Consider the following 14,809-nt stretch of genomic DNA (forward strand, 5'->3'; position numbering starts at 1 on the left):
ACTATGTACCATATAGGATTTAACGTGTACTCATAACAATGGGAGGAATGAGGCAAGTAAACCTCAGGGAGTTTAAAGAACCCTTCCTGCCTGACACAGGGTAAAGGTGGCAGAGTCATGACTCGACAAAATACTTACCTGTGGGCTCACTCCGTCCAGCACACTCCTCCTGACAATAAGCCTTAACGAAAATGAGCAAGACTGAAACCTCACAGAAACCCATGAGGGAAAGAACAAGAGAACTCACCCCTCTTAAGTGTCCTGCCTGCCTACCTAAATTTCTATCCAATCATCACATAAAACATTTTATAAAACAGAAATTTACCAAACACAGTAACCTTTTCCTTCAATAATATCTCTCACTGGGTCACTAGATCAAAATTTTAATTACTTAAGTTTTTAAGAATATATGATCACAATTTAGGACATGGCATGGTCATAAGAACAACCTATAATAATGAAATCTCAGGAATCTGTTGTTATTTCTTTAAAAAACAGAAATTCTAGTTAACCACTGGCCCTCCAGAACTATGCCCCATCAAAGTCTCTCATATAAACATGTCATTTATACAGAAATGAATGGCTCTGAAACCCTTTAGGGCCTATACATGGACTATAAAAAGGTCATTTAATATTTTATGTAATATCTAGATCTATTAATACCACATCATCATAGTAATTATTGCTTTAAATATCTTTAATAAAAATAAGAAAAATATTTCCACAATACTGGAAAACAAGTGTGCTACAGACTTATGTATAGATGATCTAAAGTGAGATGTTCCTTACTATTTCCCAAACTCATTAAAAAAACATGGAAACCAAGGTCTAAACTTGATAGCAAACATAGAGCCACAGCCCAAGCTTTCTAAATTGTCACCAGAGTATTCTCAAAGCATTGATAGCCACTGGAGTGTAGATATCAGATGTCAACTCCATTGACCTACAAATTAGGTGTTTCCTCCAAAGAAATTGTCTATCAGCTGTTTTAACAGCAACATTCCAAATGTGATGCAAGAGGAAGGGCTGCCGTGCCTACCACAAACAGGCTCACTTGGAGAGCAGGACAGAGGACCAGTTCCATCTTTCCATCTATCAAGAGGGAAAATGCACCCTGTAGTTAACAGAAAGGATCTTAAGGCAAAGGAAGAGGCAACATCAGCAGTCACCAGAATTTGCCGATGTCCTCGAATCGAATCCGTAGAAGAAATATAAAAACCTCCTCAAATCACAAGGTGTGAGGGGAGTGCTTCCCGGAGGAATCAGGACTTCGCACATGCACAAACAGGATGTCATTCTAGGGTGAAAGCTGGGAGAGGGTTTGCCCTCAGGTTTCTAAAGCTTGAACAGGCCAAACATCAAAATGTTGGATCTGTTCCAAAGATGATAAAGGAAAGAATAAAAGGTCAGGAAGGAGGAAAAGACCCTGGCTCTTGACACACTCCTGGCACTCACCCCTCAAAGGACTATGAATACACAGTCCAGTATTCCTGAACCTCGGGAAATGAAGGCATTGCCTAGGTCAATCACACAAAGAGCTAACTCAGAAGATCCGATACTAAAATATGCAAACAGCATTTTGGAAACTAAAGACATTATTTCTTCTCTCCACTTGTGCCAACAACACTAAGCTATAGGTTACTCTGCTGTCACTGCCACTCCTGGGCTATCCTTTAGTAATGCCCTGGGCAGAAGGAGAAAATAACTCCTTCCATACCCATTCACCCTGCTGAGCCTCACCTCCAAAACTACTAAGCATGCAAACAACTGACCAGGAGCACAGTTAAAAATTATATTCTCCAAAGAAAAAAAGAGGTCATGAGATGCCCTTGCTCCACTTGTAAGACACATTTCTTCTCCAAAACTAGAAGTAAGGCCGCCACATTCAAAAAGCAAAAGGAACAACTCATCTTTATAATTAAGAAGCTTTCATCTTTCAAAAAATCATACAATATGGTGACACTAGAGGTTTCACGTGGAGAGTGATACAGCTGAGCAAACAGAAGTTTATAAGTGCTTGAAATATTTACATTCTTTTAAATTGAGAAGAAAAACTAGAATATTAATTCAGCTATTAGGAAGCAACAGAACTGTCAGAAAGGATACGTATTCCATTCATGCCTGAAATCTTGAAGTCATCTATAAGCTGCACTACCATGTCTTTATTTGGGTCACTGGGATCACTTTCTCGAACCTAGAGAAAGAAAAATAAATTCAAGAACAGAAGTGTTTAAGACTGAAAGTCATTTTCACTATACCAACCAAAACTATTTTAATAAAAGAAAATTTTTTTAAAGATTCAGTATTTGAATTTATAAATAATAAATTCAATTAATTTGTAAAATTCAGAAAAACTCCTCTAAAATTTTGTCATTAACCTTTCTTATATCATTCACTTATTTGTAGTACTTACACATTTGAGCAATTTTATTTCATCCAAGGCTGTCTCTGTATAATGCTGGGCACTTTTTACAACTTTCATTGCAACAAATCTTTTTCCCCTTTGAAAAAATGCATTAAAAAATATTAACAGCAGAAGTGTTAACTGTAACAACTAATAAACTAGACTAATAAACTAAACATTATAATGAACTCTAATAAGCTCTAATAATAGAAACTTTTAATACCTTCCTTTAAAATAGTACTTTTCAAATTGTGGGCCCACAGTTAAGCAGTGGCTTCATGAGTAGATCTTTTTTGCTTTTTTGTTTCTGTTCTGTCCTCATAAAATTATGGCACACTAGATAAATATCAGAGTTCATCTTCACATATGGTTAAGATCAAGTATTATTTTAAAACACTTTTATTTCAGTTCACACACACTACACATGTGTATGTGTACTATAAGAAGACAGTTTCATATTATGGATCATAGCTTAAAAAAAAGCCAAAACCTACTAATTTGAAAGGTCTATATGTTATTATTTTATATTTGAAATGTTTTTCTGGTATGGATGAACTACTATATGACTCAAGTGTGGTGCAATTACAAAGAATAAGTCTCCAATATAAAAGCAGAAGAAAGTTAATATTTAATAGCTTGTTATAAAATAAAGATGTTGAACCAGACCAGGAATCAACAGCACAGACGACCAGGAGCACTTACTGCATATCCCAGCACAGCCAGACAGTGGAGAAGTGGCCCCATCCTAGCTTCCTAATAACATGGTACCGGCCATTGAAGAGGTCTCCAATTTTCACTGGATGATAGCCACCTATGATTGTTTAAAAAAAAATTTTTTTTTCTTCCAGAAAAATAGTAATAGAAACTCTTTCTTCCTTATCAGTTCATACCAGTAAATAAATCTCTAAATAGTAAAATTGGATTTGAAGCATGTTTAATAATATAACATTTTTTCAAGAGCATCTTTCATCAAGATGTCTTTCTTTTAGGCTTCTTCATTTTTTAAAAACTTACCTTAAAAAAGCAATGAACCAACCCAACACACCGTAACAGTAACTGGAGGTTTTAAAGTCTATGTGCACATACTATGTATATTCCAACTCTGGACATTTCTAACCAGTAAGTTAAATGCACATCTTTTGGGGTCAGTGAAACACAACTCACCAAAACAAAGGAGGTGTACTCTGCATAGTTCTGCATACCAATAAGGAAGTATACGATATATGACAATTTACCCACCATAAGAACTTGCTTCTCTCACCACTTGTCCTCAACCTCAAGCTCCTGCCAGGAAACAGGTTGGAGAGCAAGAGAGAGCACTCAGTGTTAAGGTGGGCTTGGGGAGGTAAGGATGCTTCATAGGCATCTACGTGACCTCACTCTGCCTTGTAAATAAGATGATCAGGGTACAAAGTAGCATGCTTAATATGATACCACTTTGGTGAAACACACAAGAAAAAGTCTAGAAAGGTAAAGATATTTAGCAGCAAACATCTCTGGATTGTAAGATTACTCTTTTATTCTTTTTATCTCTATTTTATTTTTTCCTCTTTTTCAATTTTTTCTTAAAAAAATACTTTTCTACATTTTATTCTTTAATATCTACTGCTTCTTTTTTAATTGCAAAGATGTTCTCATTTTTTAAATCTTCAGAATTCTTACAAATCCCTCAAGAAAGCAAGGATGGTTCATGCTCAAAACAGGAGGCATCTAAACCACACCCTCAATACATCTGTCATAGGGCAAGGAGTAGTAAAGAAATATTATAAATGTTATCATTATTTAAATTGTGTTGAATTATTAAAGCAGGAATTTAACTAGATAAGAACTTTCTATGAACTTTCAAAGTCTCTAACAACATTTGGGGCAAAAGAAGAACTGAAATGAAAGATAATAAGTTAGGAATAAAACATAACAAATTATTAAATGAACGGGTAACTAAATTTACTGTGGTCATCATTTCTCAATAAATACATGTCAAGCCATTAGGCTGTACTGCTTAAACTCACACAGTGCTTAAGTCAATTCTATTTCAATAAAACTGGAAGAAAAAATGTCTTATTACTTACATACAAGACTACACCAAATTCAAGTGGGCTCTGAGTTCACAACAGTGTTTAAATCATTCAAATTAACAATGAAAAGGAGGAAAAGAAATTGAATACTATTCAAGTAAACTAGGGATACTGTGCTAAGCACTGTATTTTCAAAATCATGATCCACTGAAACAAAAGTAAACTGAAACATGTGTTGCAGACCTTCCACAAGGTGAGCAAGCAGGGGTGAGGAAGGAGGAAGGGAGGAGAAGTTCTGTCTGGGAAATGCTAAGCTGAACAAAGTGAGCAGATTTCTTGACCAAAGGAGTTCTCAGAGCCCAGTGTCTTAACACACATTGGGAACTTCCAAGAGCACAGAAGATGCTACAAATTTCAGACACACAAAACCATTTCGTCAAGAAACTAGACATATTTCACAGCACAAAGTATTTAGGAAACACTGATGTCTACTGTTTCTTACAACCACTCAGAGCAGACGGTGTAATTTCTACACTGCTGAACTGGACAAAAGTCTCAGGGACCATAAGTAGCTGGTTCAGGGCTGGAAGTTGGGTCTGACTCCAAAGCATGCTTTGTTCACGAGTAAGAAATGCATTCCATTTTTAATACCCAGAGGACCGTTTCCCAGTCTTATTACACAGGAACATTTGATAGCTTAATTGAAAGCTATTTACCATTTAATTGCATATTATCGCTAACATGAAAGATTCTAAATTTAAAACTAATTTAATTATGTGTAAAGAGAAGAAACCTGTACCACTACTGTATGTTTCAGATTTGAATTCCTGAACAGCCAGGTTCGGTTCATGTGAGCTACAATCAACAGGCACTATTTCCAGGGTAATCACAGCAGAAGCACAGCTGTTCCTTTTCTCAATAGGACTGAAAGTTGAAGAAATTACTAGCGTAGTCCCATTATCTCAGGAGCCCTTACACTAAGAATACTATGCAAAAAAAAAAAAAAAAAAAGGCCAACTAAACAAGAGGGGCATAAAAGTTAATATTAAAACAAAAATACAAAAACAACGGAAAGTATCAAACATATCCTAATTTTTTTCTTTTTGGCCTTGCCACACAGCATACAAAATTTTAGCTCTGATCCTAATTTTTATTTTGAAAATTGGTGTACACAATTTCAAATCTGAGTCCATGCATTCTTAAATCCTAATTTCCTAATTTCTACAGGAAGCAACACTCTCCAAACATTTTTCAGTCTCTTCTCACAGAATGGTAACTCTCAGGCTGCCAAGAGGGTGGAGCACATCTCCACACAGCAGACCTCACCAACTGCCTCAGCATCCAGGGAATTAAGAGAAAATGAGTTCTCTTCTCCACTTCCCTGCAATGAGCAAACAACACATACCACGATGGCTACTAGCAGAGGAAACCCTGTGTCCTACACAACACTGTCCACACAAAAGGAATCCTGAGGACAGTCAAAGGCTAGACAAGGCCCCTCCTCCCGCTTCTTCACCATCATTCAGTACAGGAGCACGGGGTGACAGCAGTGCCGTGCAAGGGCCTTGCTGATGGCATCAAGCAGAGAACCAGAAAGGGCCCAGCAATGGATGGCTCCCTTGACTTAGGGGTTTGGCTGATACAACTGTACTTCATGACTTAGCTAAATCATGCATTCATCACTTAAAAGTTTTCCTTTTATTCTTCTTTAAAAAAAAAAAAAAAAAAAACTTGGCCATGTCACCCATCTTGGAGGATCTCAAATTCCCTGAACAAAGACTGAACCCACGCCCTCGGCAGTAAAGTCTTAAACCACTGGACCTCCAGGGAATTCCCCAAAGTTTTCCTTTTAGTCTTTAAAAATATATATTAGATTGGATTACAAATACAAGTGAGCAAGAATGAATTGTTAAGCAATTTTTAAGTCCACTCCGATACCTATCTCCCAAGCACACCCAAAAAACTATAACTAAAGCTCTACCTGCACCATTTGTTAGGAAAGCTTCAAAGGAAACAATTCTGAAACTATCCTTCTCAGCTATCTGGGGCGAACTGCTGGCCAGGATAAAGATGACTCCCTTTTCCTTGCTGAGCACAAGACAGGTTCAATTTGAACAGTGAATCAAAAGTTCAGAACTCTCTCATAGACAAAAGCCTGGAAGAATTTTCAGCAAACTATTTTCTAGCAAAAAATATTAAGTATCATTTTTTTCACTGACCCTAGTTTCTTAGCCCTCTGATAGTGATGTAACAAATTAAACAACATATTAAAAGGATAATACATCATGACCAAGTAGGGAATATTCTAGGAATTAAAAGTTGTTTAATATTAAAAAATCAATAGATGCAATTCACCACAAATAACACACCAAAAGAGCAAAAACTATATATCAGATCAACAAGCACACAAAAAATACTTCACGATATTCAACATGCATTCCTGATGAAAATTCTCAACAAAGCAGGACAAAAAGAACATCGATGAAAAATCTGCAGATAACATCAGTCCTAACTGTGAAAGAATGAATGCTTTAACTGCTAAAATCAGGAACAATGTAAGTGAGACTACTCTCCCTACTTTTATTCTACCCTGGCCTGGAAGCTCTGGTCAGCACAACTGGGCAAAATAAACGGAAAGGAAGATGTAAAACTATCTGTAACCAGAGGCCCTTATGGGGTCTTCCTGGGACAGACCCCTCCCCTATATCCTGTGCCACAACTCTTCTCTGAAGTACCCAGACAATTGTACCTCAAGCATATACCTAAGATTTTCAGAGGCTAAAACCACCACCAAATGTCAGGAATTAACTACTTGATGATCAAGAGCAGGTAGCCCCCAGACTTACTGGTGCCTAAGGCGTGGTCACCATCAACCAACCGCAGAACTGTGCATGAGGAGATCACACACCCTGGGACACTGGCCTTACCCTGCCTTTAAGTATATGCTTTGCTGAAATCCCTCAGGGAATTCAGGGTTTTCTGAAGCACAGAGCCACCTGGAGTCTCCCTGCTCAGCCCTGCAATAAATCTTTCTCTCCTTGAAACTCTGATGTTTCAGTCCGTTTGGTCTCACTGTTGGGTCGAGCACATGAACTTGCTTGTGTTCAGTGACGTATCTCTATTCACAGACAACTTGAATGGAAACAGGAAAAGATAAAGGAATCTACAAAAAGGTTACTAAAACTACGGAGTAAAGAGAATAGGAGGCTATAAGCTCAAGATGTAACAACTGTGTTTCTAGATATCAGCAATAAACAATGAGAAACTGAAATCTTAAAAATATAATGATACTCTGGACTACCCCGGTGGCTCAGTGGATAAGAATCCACCTGCCAATACAGGAGATATGGGTTCAATCCCTGGTCTGGGAAGATCCCACATGCCATGAAGCAACTAAGCCCATGCACCTAACCTCGAGCTCCCCAACAAGAGAAGCTGCCACAACGAGAAGCCTCCGCTTGGTGCAACCAGAGAAAACTGTGTAAAGGAATGAAAACCCAGTGCAACCAAAGCCTAAATAAATGTTAAAGAAAAATAAATCACAAAGACATAACCTAATATATATATAGATAGATACTGAGGAATAAATCTAACTAAAGGTGGGAAAAGGATCTCCCCTGGTGGTCCAGTGGCTAGGACTCCGTGTTTTCATGGCTGTGGCCCAGTTGGAACTAAAATCCTATAAGCCACACAGTGTGGCCCAAACAATAAAAATTTTAAAAAATAAGAAAAGGATTAATGAAGCATAGTAACCAATGTAATAGCAAATGCTAATTGCCTTAAATTTAAAAAGGAGTAAAAAAAAGTCATTTCTTAAGACAATTAAATAGATGAAATGCAGGGATTCCTCAAATTATTCTTTAAAATTACTTTATGTTTGAGAATTTCCATAATAAAAAAGAATGCCATTTTTCAACCTGTCTCTTACTCATTCCAAATGTGTGGTGGTGCGAGGAGCTGTCTGGATGACCAGACAATCCCAAAGCAGGTAGAGACAGGCTCCAACTAGTGGGGCAGAGGAGAGAGGCTCTGTTGCAGGCCTGGATAATGTATGTGGGTGGGACCCCAAATGCTTAGAAACAAACTCTAAAAAGCAGGTTAAAGGGGAAAATAAATGAAAAACCTCCTCAGGGACCACTCTAGACTCTTGTTTATGATACCATCTAAGGCAAACAACACTGGTATGCACTATCATCATTTCTACTGAACATGTGTATGTGTTAGTAGTGGTTGGGGGTAGGGGGGTTGTTACACACACTAGTCCAGCATCACCCAGGATGGAAGCATTACTCAGGATTAGAATCAAGCTCTGCTAGATTCTAAACACTGTGCTCTTTGTACTATGATAAAGTATTCACTCATCAGCTAAAATAGTCAGTTCACTCAGTTGTGTCCAACGCTTTGCAACCCATGGACTTCAGTACTCCAGGCTTCCCTGTCCAGCACCAACTCCCAGAGCTTGCTCAAACTCACGTCCATCATGTCGGTGATGCCATCCAACCATCTCATCCTCTGTCGTCCCCTTCTCCTCCTGCCTTCCCCTCCTCCTGCTGATCTTTCCCAGCATCAGGGTCTTTTCCAATGAATCAGTTCTTCACATCAGGTGACCAAAGTATTGGAGTTTCAACTTCAACATCAGTCCTTCCAATGAATATTCAGGACTGATTTCCTTTAGAATTGACAGGTGGGATCATCTTGCAGTCCAAGGGACTCTGAAGAGTCTTCTCCAACACCACAGTTCAAAACCATCAATTCTTTGGTGCTCAGCTTTCTTTACGGTCCAACTCTCACATCCATACATGACTACTGGAAAAACCATAGCTTTGACTAGATGGACCTTTGTTGGTAAAGTAATTTCTCTGCTTGTTAATATGCCGTCTAGGTTGGTCATACCTTTTCTTCCAAGGAGTAAGCGTCTTTTAATTTCATGGCTGCAGACACCATCTGCAGTGATTTTGGAGGCCCCCCCAAATTAAGTCTGTCACTGTTTCCATTGTTTACCCATCAATTTGCCATGAAGTGATGGGACTGGATGTCATGATCTTAGTTTTCTGAATGTTGAGCTTTGAGCCAACATTTTCACTCTCCTTTTTCACTTTCATCAACTGACTCTTCAGTTCTTTTTCCTTTCTGCCATAAGGGTGGTGTAATCTGCATATCTGAGGTTACTGATATTTCTCCCAGCAATCTTGAGTCCAGCTTGTGCTTCATCCAGCCCAGCATTTCACATGATGTATTCTGCATATAAGTTAAATAAGCAGGGTGACACAATATACAGCCTTGACAACTTCTTTCCTGACTTGGAACCAGTCTATTGTTTCATGTCCAGTTCTAACTGTCGCTTCTTGACCTGCATAGCTAAAATATGTACCCTTTTTCTTTATGATGATTAAAGTATGAATTAACTGTATGGAATTATGAATGAATACAGAAAAACTCTGATATAAAATAGAAACTGGCATTTTAAGCAGTATGGATTTTCTCAATACAAGATAAGTTGGAAATGGTTCCTCAATGTTACATAAGTATCTATTGTAATTGACCTTAATGAACAAAATTTTGAACCATTCTTTAATAACCATGATTTTCAGGTTACAAAACAAATAAGAAAATAAATTACTGCTTTAAAATCAAATCATACACAAACTTCCTAATGTTTGACAGTTATATCATACATAACAGTTGTAAGAAATATGTTTGTAGGGTTTATCAACTAAAAATTTGTTGAAATTAGGAAACACTATTTTCCTTAGTAATTTAAAGTAAAATTGAGATTATATGCACCTCAGTAGAAACACTAATAATGCTAAATATAAAAAGGCAGGGACTCCCTGGCAGTTCAGTGGTTAAGACTGTGCTTCCACTGAGGGGGCACAGGTTTGATCCCTTGTCTGGGAATAAGACCCCGTGGCTCCTCACGCCACAAAGTGGCATGGACACACATACACAGCAGGATGTATAAGTGTATTAAAAAAAAGCCCAAGAATCTACTCCCAAACAAGCAGTTATGAAGCCTATGACACCACTGCTAAACTCCCTTCTGACTGGGGGAGATTCAATAGGGAAAATGTATTGAAAAACTCTTGAATGTAGATTAATCTGTTATTACAGCAAGTATTTCCTGTAACACTAATAAATGGGAGAGAGCTGTAGAGGGAAAAGCAGAGCAAAACAAATTCTCCAGAGACAAAGGATCCTTATTTATCTATGACCCTAAAAAGACAAATATGACAGATGGAGAAACATGTTTTGCAGTTGAGCTATGGTGATTGCAGTAAACAGAGTAAGAGACCTTGAACATTTGAAATGTTAATGCAAAGGCCAACAAATAATTTCAGGCCTTTGCCTCCTTATCAATTACTTGTACAGACTTGTGCCTAAATTCAGGGATGCTGACTTGGAACCACAGCAGTGGCATTTACTCATTAAGTGACACTGAGTAAATTACCTCTCTGGGTACTTGCCCCTCTACACCTCACTGTCTCAAAACCACATCTGGGCACGTATTACATGCTCCATAAGTGTTGACTACTGTTCCACCGCTACCCAAACCCACCGTGACTAATGACACAGATTGTGAGTCAGAGGCCAGGCTCTGTCTATCAGATCTAATCCCTTGAATCTAAGGAGACTCTTGAGAGAGTGTTGTAGAAGACTCTTAAAAGTCTCTTGGACTGCAAGGAGATCAAAGCAGTCAATCCTAAAGGAAATCAATCCTGAATATTCATTGGAAGGACCGATGCTGAAGCTGAAGTTTCAATACTTTGGCCACCTGATGTGAAGAGCTGACTCATTGGAAAAGACCCTGATGCTGGTAAAGACTGAGGGCAGGAGGAGAAGGGGATGACAGAGGATGGGATAGTTGGATGGCATCACTGACACGATGGAAATGAGTTCTGGGAATTGGTGATGGACAGGGAAGCCTGGCGTGCTGAAGTCCATGGGACTGCAAAGAGTCACACACAACTGAACTGAACTGAGGCCAGGGTTAAGAGTACTGCCTATAGCACTTAAGATGGTACAACTAACTGACCCAAAGTGAAAAAGGAAGGAAAAGAAACTAACTCATCTTTTCTCTTTTTATTGAAGTATAACTGATCTACAACATTATGTTAGTTCAAGGCGCATAACACAATGATTTGATATTTCTATATAAAACAAAATGGCCACATGACAATTAACTCACCTTTTTATTAATGACTATCCAAAGATTGAAATATTCTTATAAGAGAATCAAGACATTCAGCAGTCAAGTTTAAAGTCATCTCCCAAGAGATAAGGCTGTGGCTACTCTGCTAGGTGCCCTGGGTGCCTTCCCTACCCCTGCCAAGCTGGCTGTTTTGCTGCAACCAGCCCTGTGAGGCCTCCCAACAACCACATGAGCATGCAAGAGCAGGGAAATGAAGCAGATCCTTTGGGACAGTCACACTTTCAGCTGACAGCAGCCCCAGCTCACAGCTTGACTGCAACGTCATGAGAGAACCAGATCCACATCAACAAAATTTTGGCATATTTTTTGAAGAGACACACTGATGGTCTTTGTGAAGAGCCCTGAGAGCAGTGCAAGTTGTACAATTCCAGACTTTCATTATTTGTGAAAAGCAATTAAACAAGACAGGATATCCTTAAAGATATCATTTTCTCTTAGACTAGATGGGGGGAAAGTGAACTAATAATCTAAATGTAAAATTGTATCACATAAAAACACTACCAAGAGAATGGCATGTATGAAAAATCATATTTGTTACACTGCAAAATCAAAATGTGTAGTACTTAAGGCGAGCTAGTAAGAAAGACACTGAACTATGAAAATGTCCGTAAGATGCTGAACATAACGATCAGGGGTTCTACAAACATTTCAGGGGCAGAAGTGCACTAACAGCTCCATATGTTTACAAAATTAGAATCTGCTTCTAAACAGCATAAAATAAGGATTCCTTCTGCTTTTATGATCAATAATCTAGATTTCTTCTCCTTTTAGTACTGTAACTTTAGAGCAATAAGTAAATGTTTAAAGAAAAATACACTGAAAATTGACACAAAAGAGCTTCATAGAAAACAGAGCTCACAGTGGAAATGCAATTCACATCGTGGGGGCCAGGCCAGAATCTCAAAGTCCAATCTCTACCTTCTATAGTCTAGAGCAGTCCTGAATCACTTCTAAATCCAGTGAAAAAGGCTTTAGAAAAAAGCATTTTAAATGCACCCTGGTGGGCAGGGGTGGGGTGGGTTATTGGCAGGAGTTCTTAAAATGCACGGGAGTTACCATCAGATCAGATTGCTAGTGGCCATTTTCAAGTGGTCCAGTCTACAGATTTACTTGACTCTCTAATTTGGGTTATGAACTTTTTTTCTCAAACATACACATACAAATAAGCGTTCAATTTCACTGAAGGTATTCTCAGTATATAAATACTCTATAAATCTTAGAATTCACAATTAAAGATAGTTAATGGACACACTTTGTATCCATTACCAATACTTTTTATTGTTTAAGTACACGATGCCAGTCACAGCCATTTGTCTCATCAATGTATCTTTGACAGAGGAATCAACCATTGCTCCAATAAAGGTATTATAAAATTTACTTGCACTGACCTCTTGCCCAAACGTTGCTGTATAAAAGCTTGATAATAATCTGACTTTTAACCCCTGATGAGTTCAGGCAAGTCCACCTGCCTAAAAAGTTTATCACTACATCAAACAAGCTAAGGCTGCAGTGTTCACTGGGTTTTACAATGGTTTTCATAGCTTTAATGTCTTCCTTCTTATTCTTAGCCTTATCTTTACTTGATTGGTAGGCAGAGGAAGAGTAAACAGACATTATTTGAGATCTTAACAGGGGGTTTCCTCTACAGTAAACATGAGCCTTAGTACATGGACTTGGACTCTTCATGTGAACTCAAAGATTTGGGGCTCAGTTCTCAGTTCTTAATTATGTTCTGGATAAGCAAAAATACAATATATTGAATTATGAACTGGGGAGACAAAGGATCTTGCAATGAGAACTGGATGAAAGTAGAGTTTAGAAATCAGAAGATACCTGTGAAATATTGAGATTTCTTTCACAACTAAAAAAAAAAAAACAAAAAACCAAACATTCTTTTAGGAACAAAAATACTTTTAAAATAAAAGAACTGACAACACTTACCTGTCCATATAAAACCAAAGGACATAATTATACACTCAGACATCAAAATACAGCTGAAAGACTAAGTTCCTTCAATAAGTTAAGACCTATTGTTATTTCATACTTCTACTGTTCATGAATGAGCATGGGTTTATCACAGCACACAGCAACATCTAACTCATCCACACAACTACAGGCATGTTCCCAGGTGTACATCATACCGCTTGTAAACAATGAAGAATAACTCATTGTGAATTATCCAAATTCTCATTATTTCTAAAGGAATTTTAAAAATGGGAAAAGAACATGGGTCTTAGAGATGAGTGACTACAAATGCAGTAAGTAAAAGTGCTTTGACATATAGATGAAAAACAGAACTGCTTTCTAAGCCTCATTCTAAAGCCCCACCTAGTCTTACAATCCGAGAGTAATAACATTTTCCAGTTTAATCATCATCAGAAAACCTAACTCATGTACCAGCTTGTGCGTATTGCTATGGTAAGTACCCAACACAGCAAGTTAGATACAGTCAGTGGGCCTTAGGTCTTATAATCTGCACTGGATGAAAAGCATATTAGATGAATTTATGTCTTAGGAAAAATGGTTAAGTGATTATATCAAAATATAGCTGTACATAATGTGAAGTGCACAACATCCTTTTACTAATTTCTTCTGGCATTCTTCTGGCAGACTGTACTCTCCCCAAAGAAGGTCACAACAGCATCTCTCAAACCACTGGCTCTTATGGAACCTTGAAATTCTGCTACAAGAAATAGACTCTAAATCTCCTTGTAAATCTGGATGGGCTTTTGATGTGCTTTTAACCAACAGAATATAATGGAAATGGATGTGCGATTTTTGAGGCTAAGTTATAAAGCAACACAGCTTCCATTCTGAAAAGGAGAAGTTTCCTTTTGAAACTCTGAGATACCAGGTAAGATGACTGACCACCCCAAAGCTGCCATGCTATAACGAAGCCAAGCCACATGGAAAACATGCAGAGAGGCACACCCATCAGCAGTCCTGGTCTTGCAATACTTGCGAATGATGGGTTTTCAGATGATTCTAGTCTCCAGCCTTTAGAATGTCTCAACTGAGGCCCCATATTTCATGAAGCAGAGACAAACCTCCTTCAGCTTTGCCCTTTCTAAATTCCTGATCCATAAAATTATAAGTAAAATTAAAAGCTGGCCTAGTGTGCTAAATTTTGGAGATTACACAACAGGTTATGCTGTCCTTACTCTCCTAAACCCAAAAGCC

At 38.1% G+C, this 14,809-nt stretch overlaps 1 protein-coding gene across 4 annotated transcripts in view; it reads right to left on the reverse strand.

Moving 5' to 3' along the window:
- Window positions 1-14,809, reverse strand: part of SRPK2 (SRSF protein kinase 2) — a 243,120-nt gene that overhangs the window by 44,611 nt on the left and 183,700 nt on the right. For all 4 annotated transcript variants that reach the window (XM_068973390.1, XM_068973392.1, XM_068973391.1 and 1 more), the window contains 3 exons: window positions 3,107-3,215; window positions 2,414-2,501; window positions 2,107-2,194 (listed from right to left, as the gene is read on the reverse strand). In XM_068973390.1, the coding sequence (XP_068829491.1) occupies window positions 2,107-2,194; window positions 2,414-2,501; window positions 3,107-3,215 (285 nt within the window). The remainder of the gene's footprint in view (window positions 1-2,106; window positions 2,195-2,413; window positions 2,502-3,106; window positions 3,216-14,809) is intronic.

This window comes from Capricornis sumatraensis, chromosome 5, assembly GCF_032405125.1.
Source record: "Capricornis sumatraensis isolate serow.1 chromosome 5, serow.2, whole genome shotgun sequence".
NCBI classification, from domain to species: domain Eukaryota; kingdom Metazoa; phylum Chordata; class Mammalia; order Artiodactyla; family Bovidae; genus Capricornis; species Capricornis sumatraensis.